Genomic DNA, 21,539 nt, shown 5'->3' with positions numbered 1-21,539 from the left:
CACTTTTTATACCCACAGCTATTATTTTTAACACAGCTGTTTATAATTTACCTGTTTTGTTTTTAATTTATCCTCTCCAAAACCAACTTTGCTGATTATTTACAGCCATCTCTAAACAAGTGTAATTAAAAATTATGAGTGTTATCTAATTAATGAATCATTTAAAAAGGCATATTAGTGCCTTTAGTTTTGTAATGACATGAACATGTTGCCATTGCCTTTAAAAAATCTTCTATCTTTCTGAACCACCGTGTGGGTTTGAGCCTTTGGTCTACTCTGACTGGTCCAAGCAGCACAAAAATAAATCGTGTAAAATGTAAAATAAACGTAAAAAAAAGCCAATTTTAATGATCATGTTATGATGTATTTTCAGTGTACTTCCAGTCTTTTATACATTGGTAAAATAAAGTCTGAAAACAGATATTTTCTCATTCAATCTTCTGACATAACTCAGTGAAACGATGAATTCACACTCAGAAACTGGGACGGTCCTTGTTGAGTGAAGCTTGATGCGGCATTAGCGGTGCTTTCCTGTGCGGTTGAAGCGTCTGTAGAGGAAGCGGATCCTCTTCTCCAAGTTGTGTCTCTCCATAGTCATCATCCTGTCTCCCACCATCTTCTTTTTCCTAGTCAAACGCTGAAGTTCATTACCTTTAAACCCTTTCAGCCAGCAGGGGGCAACAATGAGGTCTTTTGGATGGGCTTTGAAGTCCCCTACAAACAAGTAAAACAGATTATGTGTAAAAATATCATTTTTTTATTCTGCCATTGTTCATTCACATTTTCTCTAACAGTGACGTTTCTTAAATGAGAAATTATCTTCTAAGACTATAATTTATAGTAAAATTATCTTGTTAATATAAAGCTAATTAAAACAATTCTAAAATATTTATGGCAAAAACAAAATCTATAATGAGAATATACTTTCTTTAATCACTTACCTAAGATGCCGATGTTGTCATAAACTCCAAACATGCTCCTCTTCTCAGTCCACCTGTCAACTTCTTTTGGCTGAGGAATAGCATGCATCCTGATCTGGCAGCGTGTCCCTGAAACACACATTACAGCATTCATTACTGAGTTTATTAAGACTGCTTCCACAGGTATCCCGCTTACAGAGTGATTGATTTTCATGTATAACCTTCATGTCTTAATGTTAATCAGGGAAAGATAATAAATATGAATTTATAAAGCTTCTTAAATGGAAGATGTTTAATATATTTTATGGTATTGCATAACTGTTTTTAGAAATCTTTACCATTTTAAGCAAATAGCAAGACATTACTTTACTGGGGTGGCAGCAAAATGACGATGGAAAATATGACGGATTGAGCGATTAGAAAAATAAAATATGACACTGATAATATCAGAAGTGCATAGTTAAAAAGTCTTTAATTATACTCATTATATACAAAAAAACAAAACAAAAAAACAACTAACAACCAACTAAATACAAAGCAGTAGCTATTAACAAACACCCATTGTCTCCAAACCAACTTAACTAGAATTATTTAAATGAAATGTAACTAAACGCACAGACTTATTATTTCATGGCATAATAATAGCCTTCAAAGTGATGCTAAATCTTTGAGTACATTAAATATTTTATACTTTACAGTCATCTCTTTTTGTGACTTTGACATTTTTATACAGTTTTATATCTGAAAGAACATAAAATTGTTGTTTCTTGTTTGCAACCCACCCTGGCCTGATACATTTCAACTTCTGGGTCTAATTCTGATTGAAAATCGTACTACGATCAAGTCTTGTTTAATAAGTATGATTTATTGTTGTTCAACCAATGTTCTTAATGGGGTTAAGATCTGAAGAATTTTCTGAACATGTATTATCATTTGGCAGCATATTGTTACCCATTGTGTTTGGTAACATGTTGCTCTATCAACCTTGGATGAGAAGCAACCACTGTTGGCACAACACAGAACACTATAGTGGTGATTTACAAACAAATAATTGTTTAGATGTCCTCAACAATCAAAAGGACAATTAATCTAAGAAAATAACTGTGCACAACTCTTCTGCTATCCATTATTGTGTTTTCTGCAGAATTTCTGAAAGGTTTATATTTACAGTGGCTTCTGAAAGTATTCATACACCTTGAACTTCTCCACATATTGTCACATTACAACCACAAACATAAATATTTTGTTGAAAATTTATGTGAAAAACCAACACAAAGTGATATGCAATTGTGAAGTGGAAAGAAAATTATACATGATTTAAAACATTTTTTACAAATAAAAACTGGAAAGTGTGGTGTCCAAAAGTATTCAGCCTCCTTTACTCTGAGTGCAACCTTTAGAAGTTGCCTGATGATTGCTAATGACTAAATAGAGTCCACCTATTTATGTAATCTAAGTTCAGTACAAATACAGCTGCTCTGTGACGGCCTCAGAGGTGGGTTAAGAGAATATTGGGGAGCAAACAGCATCATGAAGTCCAAGGAACACACCAGACAGGTCAGGGATAAAGTTGTGGGGAAGTTTAAAGCAGGCTTAGGCTATGAAAAGATTTCCCAAGCTTTGAACATCTCACGGAGCACTGTTCTATCCATCATCTGGAAATGGAAAGAATATGGCACAACTGGAAACCTACCAAGACAAGGCCAGCCAGCTAAACTTACAGGCTGAACAAGGAGAGCCCTGATCAGAGATGCAGCAAAGAGGCCCATGGTGACTCTAGATGAACTGCAGAGATCCACACCTCAGGTGGGGGAATCTGTCCAAAGGTCAACTATTAGTCGTGCACTGCACAAATGTGGTCTTTATGGAAGAATGGCAAGAAGAACGCCATTGTTAAAAGAAAACCATAAGAAGTCCTGTTTGCAGTTTGCCAGAAGCCATGTTGGCGACACAGCAAACATGTGGAAGAACGTGCTTTGGTCAGATGAGACCAAAATTTAACTTTTTGGCCAAAATGTAAAACGCTATGTGTGTGGTGGAGAACTAACACTACACATCACTCTGAACACACCATCCCCACTGTCAAATATGGTGGCGGCAGCATCATGCTCTGGGGATGCTTCTGTTCAGCGGAGACAGGGAAGGTGGTCAGAGTTGATGAGACGATGGATGGAGCCAAATACAGGACAATCTTGGAAGAAAACCTGTTGGAGTCTACAAAAGACTTGAGACTGGGACAGAGGACAACAACCCTAAATATAAAGCCAGAGCTACAATGGAATGGTTTAAATCAAAACATATTAATTTGTTAGAATGACCCAGTCAAAGTTCAGACCTAAACCCAATCAAAAATCTGTGGTAAGATCTGAAAACTGCTGTTCACAAACGCTCTCCATCTAATCTGACTGAGCTTGAGCTGTTTTGCAAAGAATGGGCAAAAATTTCAGTCACTAGATGTGCAAAGCTGGTAGAGACATATCCTAAAAGACTTGCAGCTGTAATTGCAACAAAAGGTAGTTCCACAAAGTATTGACTCAGGGGGGCTGAATACTTTTGCACAATGGCCTTTTCAGTTTTTTATTTGCAAAAAAAGAAATCTTTATGCTTGTGGTTGTGTCAATATGTGGAAAGGTTCAATGGGTATGAATTCTTTTACAAGCCACCGTATCTTCGGCAGAAGTCACCTCATTGCCGACCTCCTCGTTTTGCTGGCATTTTTAGTAAGCCCTGTACCGGTGGCGACAGATTTCTGTAGCAGTCTCCTTAAAAGAAGACCGTCCTGGTGTATGCTGGACACTCTTATAGCATAAAAAAATACAATAATGTCTGCATGGTTTTCTTTTCTAGTAATAATTGTAAAAACAGATGGCAATAATTTCAATTATATCTTTTTTTAAAACAATTAGTCTGTAAGGTAGACTGATAGGAGGTTTTTATGCAGCTGTAATGAAAATAAATCAGGTGTTAGTTTTGTGCAATGTGACCTGTCAAAACAAAAACTGAAGAAGCCATGGTTACACCTTCGGATCCTAATCTTGTTTCAGTTTACGGCTGAATGCATATAGTAAAATGGCAGTTTGCGGTGCAGACTATAACATGAAACTGGTGGTGGACGCAACAGCTTTACTGGAACCGTTCTGACCTGTAGAAATGGTCCTGACTGGGAGCAGCAGTGTTCCAGCACAGTGAAAGAAGGTCGACCCAGCTCTCAACAAACCTCCAAGCGCAAACATCTCCAATCTCCTGACAGAGACAAAGGCTACAGTCAGATTAAAATTTATACAGGACGTAAACTTAGTGTCGTCACAGATTGAGCTTTATTAGCCTAAATGTAAATATTTACATTGACCCTTAGCTTTAGCATTAGCCTAGGCTAAAACGTTGCTTATAATGAGACTTTTACCTGTTTCCTCGCTCAATAACAGTCCTATATCAGATGATTCTTACGTTGTAACAGCAGCAAATACTTATTGTCGGAGATATAATAACAAAAACACGTGTTATTGTCGCTTCTACATGCTCTCTATGACCGCTACCATCTTTACTCCGTGTCCCAAAATGCAACGCGGCTCCACCGTACTATCGATTAAGCGGCGCATGGCAAAAGTGCCGCATTTTGATAGTCTTTGCACATTTGTTTTTTCTCATTTTGGTTAGCTACCAGCAGAGGGAGCGATTGATAACAGGTGACGAATTTGAAAACGAAACAGAACAGTTTAAATTGCCTGCTTGGGCCAAACAAGGTGAATAGAAATGCAAGTTTAATTAAGGTACATGTTTGTGTGCTGCATTTATGGTGTGTTTTAAAGTGTGTTTTGATTATCTCATCCACATTAAAATAAGAGTATTGTCTACTTACCACCCATCTATGTGAATAAAAAGAATAAAAAGATATACTGTAAGGCATCCAAGAATGTAAATTTGTGACAAATTCACAAAAACCTCAATTTATTAAATTACTCCATGATATTTATATTTTCCGCATTAAGGACAGTTTGTGACCATAATTACAACTCTTTATCATCAGGGGCCTTTAGGGAGCAGGTGCTCAAAGTTAAAAACGGGGCTACATAGAACAAACATTTAATCATACACCGATAAAATGTTTACCATGACCTATTCAAATGAAATCCCCTACTTTAAAACACAATGTAAACATCTGTAGCACAAACTGCATCATTCCAGCATATCTCAGCCAGTAAAAACAGACTGTTAGTCTGTGTTCTGCATTATTCTGATCTATAACTGATCTTGAAAGTTTTCTTTTGGTTGATACTCAGTGTTTCCGTCTTTCGCGGCAACCTCTGTGTTTGTTCCCGGTTTTGTTTTTTACCTGCAGAAATTTGGATCTCGCAGGTTCATCATCTTCTCTCCTTTTCTTTTCATTTTTATGTGTCAACAAGGCACAGTCTTCTGCTGCATATTACTCAAATTCTGTGATTTAAGAACTACTGTGTGTTAACAAAACAGTAGACAAACATTAAATGTTGAAACAAAAATTATATTAAATATTGTAGAATTTATTTTTGATGATTGTGACTTGACTGATCTTTGTTACGATCTTATCCATGTGTATTTCCAGGGATGGTGAGCCAGAGATTCGTTACCACTTGCATACAAAAAGTCTCTCGTCCTCAGTAATGTTTAGTAATGCGAGTTGATTAGTTTCATTCCTGTGCCTCTGGTGATGTTACTGACCAAAATACACACAAAAAAACTATAGTTTGAATTTACTTTTGAAATTCTGTTGTGTAAATCCTTACCAAATTACTTAGTTCTGTTTTTTCTTGTCAGCTCACATTTGTTAGAGAAAAACAGTCCTACAAATTTATTTTAACATTTTAATTAGCACTAAAACATATTGAGCCAAGCAGAGCAAAGTAGGCTTTCAAAGCTGAAAGGGGCACTTAGGATATGACAGGTGTTTGAGTGCCACCTGCTACAGCTGCAAGTCTTGGGGCTATGCCTCTACAAGCTTTGCACATCTTGAAACTGAAATCTTTGCCCTTTCTTCTTTGCAAAATGCTCAAACACCTGTCACTCTCTGTCTGCTCAAGTTTATTTTAGATTTATAATGACGTTTTATAATAACGTGTTTTATAATTAGTATTTCTTTAGATTATACATTTCAAAACTTGCAGTTGAGGATAGATTTCCATCACACTTTCAGCATTTTCAGTGGGTGTTTAAATAAAATTGTTGCTACCAAAGAATCTTTGCACAAATTACTGGTATAATATAAATTATTCAACATCAAGGATGCCGATTGCTGCTTTTTTTGTTTTGTTTTTTTACTTTTTGGCTACTTGAAAGGATATTACCATTTTCATTGAAAATTAATAAACACCAATTATTCAGAAGGTATACCTACAAAATGTAACCAATCTGATAAATTATACTGGTAGTAAAAATGCCTGGTGCCATCCAAAAACCTGTTCCCACCTGCAAGATATTTGTCTCCTTTGTTTACATTTTAAATTATGATTTTTTATTTTGTAATCTAATGAGTCTATTCCTAATATTCACTTTATTCTATTCAGGGATGCATATAGCCTGGACTCTGGGGTTTGTTCCTGCTTTAACTGTACAGGAGACATATGGAGCTTGGCTAACACAGAGTTTTGAAAAGTATACATGGGTACTCTAAAATTTTAAGACCCAGGAACTCGGTCAGCATGCAAAACACCACTTGGAAAACCACCAACCAGAAAAAAGGAAGTTTCTTGAAATATTGGTCAAAGTTCTAGGGAGCCACCAAAAACTTTTTAACAAAGTCATCCTTTTACGATAAATGAGCTAATTTCAAATAAGTTGAAGTAATGCCTTCTTTGACAATCCCTTTAGTCACTATTTCTTCCTTTTTCAGTTTGTTAACATTACAGCTTGTAAAACAAATAATTAGGATCATTGCCATCCCTTTTTCCAACAAAAGGCTAATTGTGCAGAAATGTAGAATTATTCTCTATGTTTATGTGGGCAAATGTAAGCCAGAAAGTTTTTTTTATACTTAAAATTTAATTAAATCAAAGCTGAACTTAATAAAAAATCTGGTTTTATAATAAGAAGTCTGAGAATTTTAGGTTGTATTTATACAGGTTTGCACAATTTTTGAGCATCTGATGAGTGCCTTGCAAGTGTTCACACCCAACCAGCAAATGTCTAATGGGAATAATCTTTTAATTCTTTAATTTCCTCTTCTTTTCTAAACAACTACCTCTATCAAGTCATCATCCTGTCTTTTATGTGTTGTAGTCTTCATAAAAGACAAGTAAAATTAGATGGTCAGACATCATAGAAAACTGGAAATTGATGTTGGCCAGAAAGGGCCTGATCATTGGATCTTTACCTTTAGATGTGCATTTTAAATTTAATAGAGTATTTCAGCTCTTACTTTGTTATTAATGAGTGTCTTCCTCTGTTCTGTTAATTTTGTTAGCTGCCTGTGGTTACAGACAAGGTGAAGAAACATTTCCTCAAGATCATGAGGGCAGTGGGTGTAGAAGAGCTGTGGTTCAAGGTTGAAGGAACATGACTCAAATGGTAAGGAAGTGATTATAGTGTTATTTTAACTCAATTGGATTTTGTTATTATTTTATGCGAAACACATTCTATCCATTTTTCCAGACCTGCCTTAATTCTTTCTGAGTTAGAATTGTGAAATTATTGTTAAATATTGCTATTATTATATAATTTGCAACCACATTTTAACCATATTTTCCTTATCCTTATCCTTCTCTTTCTCTTTCAACATCACAATGTTTAGCTTTCTGAGAGTTTAGCATCTTGGCCACTAAAATCAGGTGTGACCATCAAGGGTGGTGAAAATTCATCCCGCTGGTCAAACATATTATTGGTATAAAAATTATGAATGCATGGCACTTAAAATACCATCACCTACCAAATACACAAAGTTCATTGTGATTGCAAGAATTGCATGCATTGATATTGCAATGAAAATGCAATTTGATGTATGATCTAGCTCTACTACATTAACCAATTAAAATCTACCTATTAAAACATGGCCATCTGACCTTAACTGACATGCCGGGGAAGGAGAGCATTATTCAGACAGCCAAGAGGCCCAATGGTAAATCTGGAGGAGCTGCAGTGGTCCACAGTTTAGGTGGGATAATATGTTGGCAAGACAACTATTATTTATGCACTCCACAGTTCTAGTATAGAAGGAAAAAGCAGAAAAAAAGTTTTCCATAATTCATGTAGGGCACACAGCAAATGTGGAAGAAGGTGCTCAGGTCAGATGAGACTAAAACTGAACCTTCTGCCCTACAGACAAAACTCTACATAAAGGAGGAAAACTAATAAGGCACATCTCCCTGAACCAACCAATCCCATGTGAAACATGGTAATGGCAGCATCATGCTGTGGGGACATTTCCTATTCAATCTAACAGAGTCTGAGCTACTTTACAAAGAAGAAAGGGCAAATATTTCAGATTCATGATAAGCAATGCTGATAGAGACATGCCCCACTGAATAGGTGGAGTTTGTTGTTGTAACATGACAAAATGAGAAAATAATTAACGGAAATGAGTAGGCAGAACTCTGCATGTAAAAATCATCTTCTCTTTGTGCAGGTTTATGAAGTGCAAATTTTGGCACAATCTTAATGCTTTAGACAATTGTTGTTGTGTTAAGAGCCCCCCTGTAAATGAGATATCAGCTGTGGGCTTAACTGTCGAGCAGAACGTTATTTGTGTCAGATGGGATAACGACAGCAGTGAGTTAACTTCATACTTATTCATTTTGATTGCAAAGATTACTTCATAATATTTGGTATATACTGTACTGTCCCTTTTACTGTTCCATCCATCCATCCATCCATCCATCCATCCATCCATCCATCCATCCATCCATCCATCCATCCATCCATCCATCCATCCATCCATCCATCCATACATTCCTCTTTTCAGAAAGGTATCCCAAGGTGTTCATACAGCAGATAAGATAAAAGTATTTTTAAAAACAAAAACATATAGTTCAGCACTTACTTTCTCCATCCTGCAACGTGCATCCTAGCACATCTCCTGTGGGGACTCTGATTGCAGTGGTAACAATCTTTCTCATAGTCATGCGTAGAATACCAACAAGTTTTACATGCAAATGTCTGCTTTGTATCTGTTATCAGATGCTGACTGCAGATAATTTAGTATCAAGTGGAAATGTTTTCTACAGATACACACATGTTATTTTGGTCAAGAATTGTATTTCACTACTGTTTAAAGTTTGATTTACAGTTACAACATATTTTTAAGCAGTATTTTCTATTCATGTCTGCTTTTAACTTAACAGATTTTGCATCATGTTCGCAGTGAGTACCATGGTACCACGCTTAGCTTCCTGTGGGTTTTGAACGGTTTATGATCAGTACCCTGACAAAGACGTATTTGCAGGCAGTGTGAGCTTTGCTTGTGTTTGCTGATATGAATTTGAATCCATTCTTCTGTTTATAATGTTGTCTGCTCTGGCTACAGCTCAATCTCAAAGCATGATCATTCAGCTAAGAGGCTTTTAGAAATGCAAACCTGGAGCAATGTTTTTATGATTAGTTTCTTCAGATACAGTGCCTTACGTATGTATTCATGGCCCTTAGGGTTATTTTGCCAGAGATATGAACAAGCCACCCAAAGGCTAGAAGAAAAATCCACGGCAGATATTAATTAAATCAAAGAGTAGATTTATTATTATTCAAACAAATTCATATTTACAGGGATTTAATAATGAGGAACATACAGATACATCTCAAAACATTAGCATATAGTTTAAAAGTTCAGTATTTTTTGTCATTCATTTTAGAAAGTGAATTTCATATATTATGTAGATTCATTACACATAGAGTGAAATATTTCAAGCCTTTCTTTTCTTTGATTTTGACTCTGACAGATAATGAAAACCCAAAGTTCAGTGTCTCAGAAAATTAGAATATTGTGAAAAATATAGATAATGTACACTTATGGAAAGTCATGGTCACCTTTTAATCAGCTAATTAACTCAAAACACCTGCAGAGGTTTAGTGAGTCTCTATATAGTCTCTCAGTCCGGGTCATTGGCTACACTATCATTGGGAAGACTGCTGACTGGACAGATGTCCAGAAGACAGTCCCTGACACCCTCCACAAGGAGGGAAAACCACAAAAGGTAATTGCTAAAGAAGCTTGTTTTTCACAGAGTGTTGTATCCAAGCATATTCGAAGAAAGTTGAGTGCAAGAAAAATGTATGGTAGGAAAAGAGGCACCAGCAACAGGGAGAACCGCAGCCTTGAGAAGATTATGAAGCAAAATGCATTCAAGAATTTGGGGGAGCTTCACAAGGAGTGGACTGAGGCTGGAGTCAGAGCATCAAGAGCCAATATGCGCAGACCAATCCTTCACATGGGCTAGTAATTCCTCATATTATTAGCCACTTTGAGGCTACTGGAGACTATGAACTGAAGTGTCGCTCAGTGGTCCAAAGTCCTATATTTAAGTAAAATTTAAAAATAAAGGTCCCAGAATCTGGAGGAAGAGAGGTGAGGCACATAATCCACGTTGCTGGAAGTCCAGTTTGAAGTTTTCACAGTCAATGAGAATTCTGGGTGCCATTTCATCTGCTGGTGTTGGTCCATTGTGTGGTGTGTGGTCCACAGTCAATGCAGCCATCTAGCAAGACATTTAAGAGCAATTCAGGCTTCCTTTTGCTGACAACCTTTATGGACATGATGGTTTTAATTCCCAGCAGGACTTGGCACCTGCACACACTACTAAAGCTACCAAAAGCTGCTTCAATCATGATGGTGTTACTGTGCTTGACTGCCCAGCAAAGTGGCCTGAACCGAGCCCAATAGAGAATCTGTATTGTCAAGAGGAAGATGAGAAACAGCAGACCCAACAATGCAGATGACCTGGGAACGCTATTCTTGTTTTGACCTATTCTAATATAAGACACTGGATTTTGGGATTTTAATATCTGTAATCAACATTACAAGAAAAAAGTATCGAAATATTTATATATAATATATTAGATTCACTTTCTGAAATGTGTGAAAATAATATTGAAACAAGTATTGAACACACACTGGCAGCAACTCTGGCACTTTACCTCCATCGTCTTGAGGCAGGAAAGTGCTAGGGCAAAGTCCTTGGAGATCACTTCACAAAGAGCCAACCACAGTTTATCTTGCTTAGCACAGATCTGTGGCCGTTCAAGACGCACTTTGTCTGTAGTGTCAGAATGCAACAAAAGGAAATCTCCCTTCAGGAAGTCAGGAATGAAAAGCAGGCCGGATTTTCACAAGCAAACAGCAAATTTTGACCAGGCAGTTCCCACAGGTGGCACATGTTTTTGTCTTAAGCTCTAACAGATGTGATTTTTGCTGTCTATATGTCTCTTTTCCCCTGAACTTCAGAACACATCAGATCACCAAATCAACAGAGGCCACAAATACTGGATATGTGTTGCAGATGAGTTTTGGAGGTCTAAGTCCATCACATATATACGTATCAAATAGGAGACATGTTTTTCACACATGATCAGAATTCAACCCTAAAACAAGTCAGACCTTTCCAGTATGTGTAAATGCACTGGTGTGTATTTCTTGGAGCTGTGAACTAGTAAATTGCTTTATAGCTTTTGCATTACGCTTGGGGGGTTCTTTTGAAATAAAAAGGTAGTTAGAGTTGATGAGACGATGTGCAAAGCTAAATACATAGCACTCCTGGAAGAAGACCTGTTAAAGGCTGCAAAAGACCAAAAACCAAGAACAATTTAGTGCTTTAGATCAAAGCATATTCGTGTGTAGGAGCTGGCCCAGTCAAAGTGCAGATCTAAATCCAATTGATTTTGTTGGAAGACCTGTAAATTGATGTTCATATATGCTCTCTATCTACTTTGACTGGGCTTGAGCTATTTTGCCAGTAAGATTGGGGGAAAGATTCAGGAGGGTAAATTCAGATGCAGCCTACAGACACAGATAATGTGAAAACCATACATAATTTTCCATCAACTTCAAAATTATGCAAATGTTTGTGCTGGTATATTACATTAGACCCCAAGAAAAGTTAGTAGTGTTTATTTGTAATGTGACGAGGGGGTAGAATACATTTGCAAGGTACTGTAGGTCCAGATTTCTTATTAACATCACTAGATGAGTTGTTTCCTGCAGGCATCAGGCTTGTTGGAACATTTTCTAAAAATTCTTCTGTGATGGCCAGAAAGGTTTAACTCATTTCCAAAATAAAAATTATTATAATTATTATTAAATTTTTTTTTGCTTTTTCAGTTTAGGTCTTAATAATAACATTATTATTGTGTTAAGCTTTAATTTTTTGGGTTTCCTGTTACACAAAGACTCAAACCATAAGAACCTCCCTTCATTCAGACTGTTTCGCTAAGCTCTGTGTACACAGACACAGACACGCTGACAGATGTAGGCACTTTCAGTCTTACTGTTGCAGAGAGACAAATGGAATATTTTGTCATTTTCAAAAAACAAGCACAGCAAAGTTGATCTTTGTCAGTATTTCATTTTTGCTAACACATCTGCCAGTGCATGGAAAATAAGCTTAAAAGAAAACATTATTAAACATTATACATTTCCATTCACCCCTTGCATGCTCTAGGCTGTGCAGAGAAGGCTTGTCTTTTTACTGTAAGTATGCAGGATGTGCGCACATTTACCTCAGTGTTGACATTTTATATTTTATTTTTCAGATGAGTCCAAACCCCTGTGTGCATGTAAAATATGTTCAGACTTACAAAGAAAGACAAAGAAATGAAAAAAAAGTTTATTGTTAAAGTGTAAAAACATTATGCGGGATTATAAAATAAATAGCAAGATGATTAAATGCTTATGTTGCAATCATCTTCACCGCTGTGTAAAGTGCTGACATGAAAAACGCTTCTCTCACAGCAGAGCAGAAATAATTTCAGCCTCCTCTGCCGGTAAACTCAGTGGAACATTATTTAGCATCTCCTACATATGCAAGATGCTGTCATTTATTCACTTCAGTTATTGTAATTAAACCACAGCCATGTTTGCAATATTTCAAGAGGAATCTATCATCCATAGATGGTTAAAACTGAAGCTACTGTAGAACATAAAGCTGGTTTGGGACAAAAATTGACAGAATATAATGAGAACGTGACACAGGAACAAACTACTCATCCTCTAATCTTCAAAAGAACTTCATTTGACTATTTTCCAAGATCACATTTATTAGCATAATCATCACCATCTTTAAACTCAGAGTACAATGTTTTTCCATATGAGGGGCATTTTCCCTCACAATACCTTCACCCTCATATTCAGATACAGTGGAAGTGATAAAACATCAGCTGTGCAGTAGGAAAGACCACTTCATAGAGAATGACGCACACAGGCCCCGAACGCAGAGAGAGATTCTCACAGACTGAGACCTCAAACACAAACACGTCTCACACAGATTTTAATGTGAAGCCTAAAGACAAAGGTCAAGGTTTATTAGATGAAAAGATGCTAAAAGTTTCACTTACATAGTATGTCACATGGCTTTTACCTAGGAAACTGTTCCAACTAGAGGAAGTAAACAGCTCTGAGGTTTCAACCACACACACACAGATGTTCTTATTCATCTGAATTTAACTTATCTGTACCTTCTTATGTCCATTTACGTATCTATTTGACAATAGATCTATCTTGCAACCTCCAGCAGATTGAAACAGTCTCTTGGGGAAGAGCTAATTGTATGCCTAAGGATAGACTAAAATTGTTCACATCATTTTTTATTGACACAAACTTTTGAAATATTTGCAAAGATAATGTTTTTCTAAAATCTCTATACATTCCATTGAGTTTCCTCAACAAAATTATGAACTCCTCTTTTTTTTAATGCTCTATGACAATTGTTTTGTCAAACCTATTTTTTATTTATCAAGCTTCAAGTCTGAACCACCTCTGGATGAAATATTGAATTCACAGTTTATACAATGATTTTTAACACTGTTGAAGATTGTCCCACTAGTGGACAAAAAACCTAATGAAAGGACAAGGGAAACAGAGATTTGATATTACATAAACCACCGTTTTGGAGTCACAGTTTGATGGGAAAAACAGGAATAACTAACAAAAGCCAATTCATAAGTCTCTTTTCATGTTAATGTTTGCATGTTTCTCTTTTCAGAAAAAAACATTAAAAAGAACAGAGAGAAAGCAATGCCTCCCATGCAGTTAATGAGGCTGTAAGGTAGCAACCCATGTTCAACACAGCAGAATTAGTCTGCCTCACATTAAAATGAAAAAGATTGAAATCAAAAAATTAATTTCAGTTAAACTAAGTAATACCCTAAATGTTAAATTTCAGATAATAAGCTAATAACCTAAACTAAAAAGTATCTCCCTTTCAATGGAATTTGTACAAGATAAATAATGTAATAAGAAATGCTTTGTTCAGGTAAATTGGCCACAACTTTATTAAAAAAAGGCATTGCCATTCTGATTAATTTTTTCTTATGTGAAAAAGTACAAAACAAATGTTAACATCAAGACAGTGCTTGAACTCCAGGTGACGCTTATTAAATGTATGGCATTGTATATAAAAATATTTATCTGTGCATGAATTATGACCCTTTTGGCTTTCCATTACGTCCACCACTTACTCTCCACTGCTTGGGCTGTTTCCAGGGAGCTCCTAACCTTCAACACTGCCTATTAAAAACAAACACATGGGTGTTCAACCTTCTGTGTGTTATCATTATCAGCCATTGTTGCATTATTTGGTGTGTAAGGCTTTAGATAGTATCTTAATCTGCTGATTTTCTCTCTTAATAAATGCATGACAGTATTTATTTGTGCAACAGAATTTGGAAACTACATTTCTCCTTCGCCTGTTACCCCAGCACCAATAGGCAGAGGAGAATGAATGGATGAACAGACAGACAGAAGGATGAAAGGACAAATTATGACCCTTTTGGCTTTTCATATATCTACTACTGGCTTCCCACTGATATTGTAGATCTCTCACTACTCTAAACCTTTTAGAGTCACTAACTGAAAAACATCAGGAAGGTCTTTAAGCTTTTGATTGTCATCGTCACTGTTAGCTATTCTTGTTTTGCTTTGCTGTGATGTTCTCCAGGTATTTTCTTTATCTGCTCATTTTCTCTCATTGCGTCTAACATGAGGCAAGAAAAGCAAATTTAGGTGACAGCGGTAATTGCCAATAATTGGTGTATTCTTTCATCTGACCTCATGACTCTGTTGCTGTGCAAACATATTTGCTGAGATGGCCTACTTGCTGCTGCTTATTGAAAACACAGCACAGATGGAGTTACTGTTTTAGCCTGAATTCAGAAGGTGATATTTCCTAAACTGATACAAACTACCACCAAGACCACAACAACCCCCAATATGACTCACCTCTGGTGAGAAGTCTGGTTTGCTCTGAATAATCAATCAGAGCAAACCAGATGTGTGCAGAAATCATGGGGGGAACAAGGTGGGTGGGTGTGTGTGTGTGTGGGGGGGGTCCATACACTCTGGACCCCCGGTTTTACAAAAACGAGGATTTGTCCCCCCTACATACATCATTACAGAACCACATATTTTTAAATACAAAAAAAAATACAAGCCCAAACAACAGCTCCACCATTCATTGCCTGGTCCATTGTACCAACAGCTAAAATTCACAAACAGACACAGCAGCGCCATCTGAGGTCCAGAGAACCCGTGTCTATAATGCACGAATAACTCACCAATAGAACAAAGTCACTTGATATAAATAAACTGCAATGAGCTAAATTGAAGAAACGTTTTCCATCAAAAATATGACATTTATACTGCACAATTCAACTGAAAAGCAGGGAAATCTGTTAGTGGCAAGGGTAAAAAAAAATTATCTTTTCAGTTTTGTTAGAAAAATTGGACCCAATTGCAGAACAAAGATTGAATACTTATGATGAGATAAAGATTTATTAAGGGGAAAAACATTTACAATTGACAGGAATCGGCATGAAAGGAGCAAAAGTTCATCTGACAAGAACTAACAAAAGAAATTGTGTCTGGAGAAAAGGAAAAGCTGGGATGGAAGATAGGGGAAATGGAAGGATCTGGTGAGGTGGTACTTAAACTGAGTGGCTTTTAACTGCTGGGGAGGTGATCAAGTGAAATGAAAACTACTCAACAGAATGTAGTGTGGCTGAGTAGAGACCTTAACTAAGGAGCTCGGGGAAATGACCAATAAACAGAGAAATTAACACACTGGGATCGAAACAGGACACTAAAGGATCTTCCTAAACCTAAAGGATAACACTAAAATAAGGTTTAAACCACAAAGAATATAAAACAAGAAAGAACTAAGAATCACAAAACAAAAGAGTAAACCAAAAATTTATCACAACTCCAAAAATAACATAGAAAACCCAAAGCGACTAAATAAACACAAGAAATTCAAAATCATGACGAAAGCTGCAATAATCTAATTGCATAAGCTTGCAGAACCTCATGGCTATATTTGTTAAAGCACTTTCTGATAAATTTTTTAGCATTCCGTCTTCCTGGGTTTGTAGCTGCCATCATTTGCATAAAATCAATTAATGTAAATCTGAAAGAAAATTTTCACATCCAAGTTGTACTTTCCCAAATTTTTACACATTTGCATCTTTTAGCAAAAGCCACGGTTTGCTGAGAGGTTCTGAAGGATCTCGTTGTACAAAGGTGAAGGCGAAGGATTCTAAAAGCAGCATTATGCATATACCAAAACACAATAACAACAGACATTAATAAGTACAAAAAATGAGGGACAACAGTGATATAAAACAAATGGGGATTTAACAATTACATGACAGAAACTAATCAGCGAGGCTGCGGAGAGGCTGACGACAACACTAAATGATCTGATTAAATTCAGGGACTTTTTGTGTTCCACATAGAACAACAATCTCCTTCATTTTCTTTATGTTTAGGCTAAGGAGTAGGGTTGCAAGACAGACCTTTTTTCTTCCTAAGTAAACATTTATGTCTAATGAAACTAAACTTGACGTTTTGGGCCACTATTCCAATGTGTATGTTTGGTACAAAAACTACTCACCAACAGAACATCATACCCCGATCTGAAGCAAGTTGGTGGAAGTATCATAATCTGTGGTAACTTTGTTTCCGATTGAACTGGAGCTTTTGCCAAGATGGAGGAAATGATAAACAATATCAGTTGGTTTTGACCTAAAGCCTTCGGGTGTCAACTAGAAAGATCAGGATGAAGGAGGATTTGTGGCCAAATCAAGATGTGTCCTACAGAAAGATTCCTACTAAGTAAGACTGAATGCTGAAAGTGTTGTTTTAAAGTTGTGCACACCTATGCTACCAGGTGACTGAACCTATATTTACTTTTATTTAGTTTACAGTTAAGATGTGCTGGGTGAATGTCACAGAATGTGCGTAAAAAGGTTTGCAGATGATTTATCACAAAATGATAAAAACTGACATTTTAACAAGGGTGTTTGTACACCTGTGTGAGCCCCTGTGCATTGTATTTAACATAACAGAATCTATGTAAGGATCTTAACAATAGTATAGGGGTTCAAAAGGTAATTTGTTTATAATTTGAAACCACTTCAAGCAAGAACAATACATTCCCTTTACACATTTTCTGAGAAGGGTTTGCAACCACAAATAAAGCTTCTTTTTGAGTCCGCATGAAGGAATTTTCTCACCTCTTAAATAAAAAATAGCTGACAAACATACAAGAAATAGTAAACCGCATCATCATATGTGATCGTCATGCCGCCTTGTTTACATCTGCATTCTCAAAACTCAGTGTGTTTAAAGTTAATAACATTCCTTCTAGCTGAGGCTGAAAGAATTTTGGGAAAAATATGAGATGTGAAACAATCCTTTGCCTCACAGTGTGGGCCTGTTTCTTCTGATGCTGCTGCAATTGTCTATGAACTGACGGAAAGGAAAGTAAAGAAATGAGAATGGAGGAGATGATTCACTTTCATGAATATCCATGAGAGCAAGATTATCGTGCTATAAGACCTGCTCTCATTTTCAGGCTCCCGCTGAAGATCTGATTTGGTAACGTTAACCATCGGGTGTCAACGTAAATGACTGGCAGTGACGGAGTGGTGACGCGGTGTGTTTAGTGTTGCAGTTTCAAAAAAACAACCAGGGCTTCCATGAATGACACTGATCATATTTGTAAACAAGAAGCATTCGGTTTGGTTAATTTGAGAAAATTACAACAAATTATACCCAAATTATACCAAATTTCAATATTTACTATGAATTAAAGTATTTCAAATGTATAGTTTTGTCTTGTTTGATTTGGCATAACAATTTTCTTGTGTCCTCCTTTTGGTCTGGGCTTGCAAACTTTATATTTTTACATATTGTTGGATAGTATTTCTGACTTAGAAGAATCAGAAACCAGATAAGCATAGAGAGAATCCGTGGGAGGAAGTGGGACTCCCTGTTTACTTCTCTGTCTTACAGTTTCCAGGCTGACAAAGCCAGACCGCATCAAAGTCTCCCTTGTAGCTGAATTCACATGATCTGCAGAGGAACTACCCAACTCTCTGCCTCCACTCGCACCCACGAGCTCATATATAAACCTCCCCAAGCTGAACAGGAAAAAAGCACGAGAGAGCACGTCTGTGAAGGACTGCAACAGCATTTAGGAGGTGAAGAAAAGACTGAATCTGGTCATATTCGAAGGATTTATTTTAACTGAGGGTTATAATTTGAAGCTGCCAAATGATGCTGGTGGAGAGTGTCATCTGTGGGGTGATATTCCTTCTCACAAAAGGTAATTTTAGATGATATTTTTAAATAAATTTGCAGAAAATTAAAGATATCTCTTGTAGTGTTTTTGTGAGTTTTTATTTTACAGTTTATTTATTTTATGTTGCATTTCTAGGAGCTAGATGTGAGGTGACAGAGCTGATTGCTGAGGCAGGTTCTCAGGTTGTGTTGCCCTGTAAATGTGAAGCACCACAATGTGATCCTGCTGCCATCACCTGGGGCAAGGACAACAAAGGGTAAGGCAAAAAATCTCTGCACTCCCCACTTCTCCCTTCTGGTTTTAAACAGTTTATTAAATTCAAATTTGAAATAAACAATTTTATTTCTCAATCTGGTTTATCAAATACACCCTAAAATCTGATTGGTTAACCTGCCCTTTGCAGACCAATCACCTTGTCTGTAGCAGTGTTAGAGCTACTAACTGACTTTATAGGATAACGCCCACAGAGAAAATAAATTCATGAAATAATCATATAAGATAAATACAAATACAAATATAATTATATATGCCTTTTAAATATATATATTTTATCAAATGTGTTAATTTAATGTATTATTTAAACATTTACATGATTACAAAATGCATTTCTGTATTTATTGCATGTATTTCCAAATATATATGTATTTATCAACTTATTGATGTATAGACAGTTTATCTGCTTGGCCCCTGACACTGGTTATTCTGTTGTAATACAGCACAGTTTGGAGAAAGCAAAGCAGCGGTCTGCAGTACTGGGGCTCTTACTGGTTTGGGAAGGGGGATACACGGGTCCGATGCCCGCACTCAGAGTTTGCCAAAGGGGACTACAGCCTCCAGATAAACGGTCTGAAGGAGGAGGACGGAGGTCTTTACACATGCAAAGTGGATCTCAGAGGCCATGTTACAAACAAAAAAGTAATGCTCCGAGTCCTTCAAGGTAAGAAACTTAAGATTTTAGTTTGAAATCTTGTATTTCTGACACTTCTTACAGTCACTATCAAGAAAATCCAGTCCTAGATCTGTTGAGGGTTGTTTTGATTGTATTATTCTTTGTGTGAGGTAAAATTTTGTGTTGAAGGGTACTTGAGGTTGGCTTTTTTGCCAAACCAAGATCACTAAGGCTTCGTTTTGCCATTGTTAAGCAAATGTTTTCCTATTATCCCTCACAGTGTCTATTTCTCCATCGGCCCCAATGTGGGGGGAGCTCGTGTCCGCCCAATGTACTTTGACGCCTCGGCTTGACGGTGCTGTAGTACAGTGGATGTTGAACAGTTATCCACTTGGGCCAAACACTGCAGGTGTCACAAACCTGAATGAAGGACGTCTAACAGCAAAGGCGGTGGATAAACTGGCAGGAACCTGGACTTGTTCTATCCACAAGTCCAAAAATGTATGGAAAGCCTCAGTGGAGCTCTCTGTAAAAGGTGAGAATCTGAAAACGGAAATATCTTAGGAGCTGGTGATGATTTAGATCCCACCTATAACATCTTGTTTTTTTTCCTTTATAGGAATAATCCAGCCACCCAAAGACGACACCAAGCTGTATGCCGCGTTGGGGTCTCCGTTCACGATGCCCTGCGTGTTCTCCCCTGGGCTTTCCCCCACAAGTACTCTGGTGGAGAAACTGAACCGCAGAATACATCAAGTTTTTAACAACCGTTCTGCTTCTTCATCCTCCTGGGACAAGTCTATCATAATCCAGGAGGTTGTGCCTGAAAATGAGGGCAAGTACACATGCACAGGGATCACGAAAGGACAAAGACTGACTCGGACTATGCACCTCGTTGTCGCTAAAAGTACGTTATTGCAACAAATCCAGCGGGTCTTCATTTTTTGCACCATTATATATTTATTTTAATGTGTTTAATTCTTTTTTCCTCAGTTGTCTTGTCAAAGAAGAAAGGCTCCATGATGTTGAGCTGCCAACTGTCCGACTCAAGCGAAGTCACTGACTATGAGTGGGTCCATGTGAGCTACGACATCAATGGCACCGAATCGGTCGGGCCAATCCTGCGTGGACAAACGGTTTCTGTGAAGGAGAGCGGGGGTGAATGGATGTGTCGTTACATTGGGAAAAACGGCGTTTTGGGGAACGTGACCACCCAAGTTCCTTTTATGGGTAAGACTTGGACCCATAATAAAAATTTCCTTCATATGGAGACTGAATTTATCTCTACCAGATAATCAGTTTGATTTCTCTCTTCTTCATTAGCTGGTCTGAGTGGGGAAAAATCATCAGGCGTCTCAAGTAACACCGGCACCGTGGTTGGGCTCAGCTTTCTCCTTGTCATTCTGTTGTTGATCCTTGCTCAGATGTACAAGAATCATCAAAGGGTAAAGAAACGTCCGTTCAATTAGAAACTGGGTTTAAATATAATGGAAATGTGTGGCTTTTCCCTGAGAGATGCTAATATAAAACAATTAAGGATGATTGATAAAAAAAAATGTAAATACGTCAAATGCATTTATGAATATTTCTCAGATCTCATTTGTTTCTCTTTATCAACTTAACTATCTCTTCTCCACAGAGGAAAAAGATCTTACAGTACCCTGCGCTGGAAACCATCGTTCACACCGTCTCCAACGAGCGTGAGGAGAGAGAAAAGAACCGTGTGAAAGAGTGATAAAACCCATCATAGCAGAGATGTTTGCAGGAAGATATTCCCAGCCCTACTTTGTAGCAAAATGTGGTTTTCCATGCAAAAACTTACAGTCTTACATTTGCACAGATTTTGTAAATAACCTGATAGCAGACTTTGTAGCAGGAACTATAAAAGAATTTAAACTGTAATTATACTTTATTTTAGCTGTAAATATTGTTGATTATTGTGTGGATTGTTTTGCCCGTTGGGAGCCAAGTGTTTGAGAA

At 37.1% G+C, this 21,539-nt stretch overlaps 2 protein-coding genes across 3 annotated transcripts; one reads left to right on the top strand and one right to left on the bottom strand.

Annotated features, from left to right (window-relative positions):
- Nucleotides 1-317: 317 nt before the first annotated feature.
- Nucleotides 318-4,500, bottom strand: mrpl51 (mitochondrial ribosomal protein L51). Its single transcript, XM_047361637.1, has 4 exons — nucleotides 4,324-4,500; nucleotides 4,063-4,163; nucleotides 942-1,049; nucleotides 318-714 (listed from the first exon to the last, which is right to left on the bottom strand). Exons 2-4 carry the CDS (start codon nucleotides 4,151-4,153, stop codon nucleotides 518-520), a joined length of 396 nt encoding a protein of 131 aa, XP_047217593.1. The 5' UTR covers nucleotides 4,154-4,163; nucleotides 4,324-4,500; the 3' UTR covers nucleotides 318-517.
- A 2,906-nt stretch (nucleotides 4,501-7,406) lies between these two features.
- On the top strand, nucleotides 7,407-21,536 carry LOC124863500 (lymphocyte activation gene 3 protein-like). Of its 2 annotated transcripts, none has more exons than XM_047357900.1 (9): nucleotides 7,407-7,460; nucleotides 18,382-18,694; nucleotides 18,806-18,926; nucleotides 19,387-19,607; nucleotides 19,840-20,094; nucleotides 20,179-20,466; nucleotides 20,553-20,789; nucleotides 20,883-21,004; nucleotides 21,199-21,536. In XM_047357900.1, exons 2-9 carry the CDS (start codon nucleotides 18,643-18,645, stop codon nucleotides 21,292-21,294), a joined length of 1,392 nt encoding a protein of 463 aa, XP_047213856.1. In that variant the 5' UTR covers nucleotides 7,407-7,460; nucleotides 18,382-18,642; the 3' UTR covers nucleotides 21,295-21,536. The 2 variants fall into 2 exon arrangements, with proteins under 2 accessions (XP_047213856.1, XP_047213847.1); XM_047357891.1 differs by lacking the exon at nucleotides 7,407-7,460 and adding an exon at nucleotides 10,027-10,075.
- Nucleotides 21,537-21,539: the final 3 nt, after the last annotated feature.

Source organism: Girardinichthys multiradiatus, chromosome 3 (genome assembly GCF_021462225.1).
Source record: "Girardinichthys multiradiatus isolate DD_20200921_A chromosome 3, DD_fGirMul_XY1, whole genome shotgun sequence".
Classification (NCBI taxonomy): Eukaryota; Metazoa; Chordata; class Actinopteri; order Cyprinodontiformes; family Goodeidae; genus Girardinichthys; species Girardinichthys multiradiatus.
Note: the sequence above shows the minus strand (reverse complement) of the source record. Positions and strands in the feature narration are given on the sequence as shown.

Coding starts and splice junctions, on each gene's coding strand:
- LOC124863500 (XM_047357900.1), top strand. CDS start 18,643: ATGATGCTGGTGGAGAGTGTCATCTGTGGGGTGATATTCCTTCTCACA. Junction 18,695..18,805: donor GATATTCCTTCTCACAAAAG/GTAATTTTAGAT, acceptor TTGCATTTCTAG/GAGCTAGATGTGAGGTGACA. Junction 19,608..19,839: donor AATGCTCCGAGTCCTTCAAG/GTAAGAAACTTA, acceptor TATCCCTCACAG/TGTCTATTTCTCCATCGGCC.
- mrpl51 (XM_047361637.1), bottom strand. CDS start 4,153: ATGTTTGCGCTTGGAGGTTTGTTGAGAGCTGGGTCGACCTTCTTTCAC. Junction 1,050..4,062: donor AGTCAGGACCATTTCTACAG/GTCAGAACGGTT, acceptor TGTGTGTTTCAG/GGACACGCTGCCAGATCAGG. Junction 715..941: donor TGACAACATCGGCATCTTAG/GTAAGTGATTAA, acceptor ACTTGTTTGTAG/GGGACTTCAAAGCCCATCCA.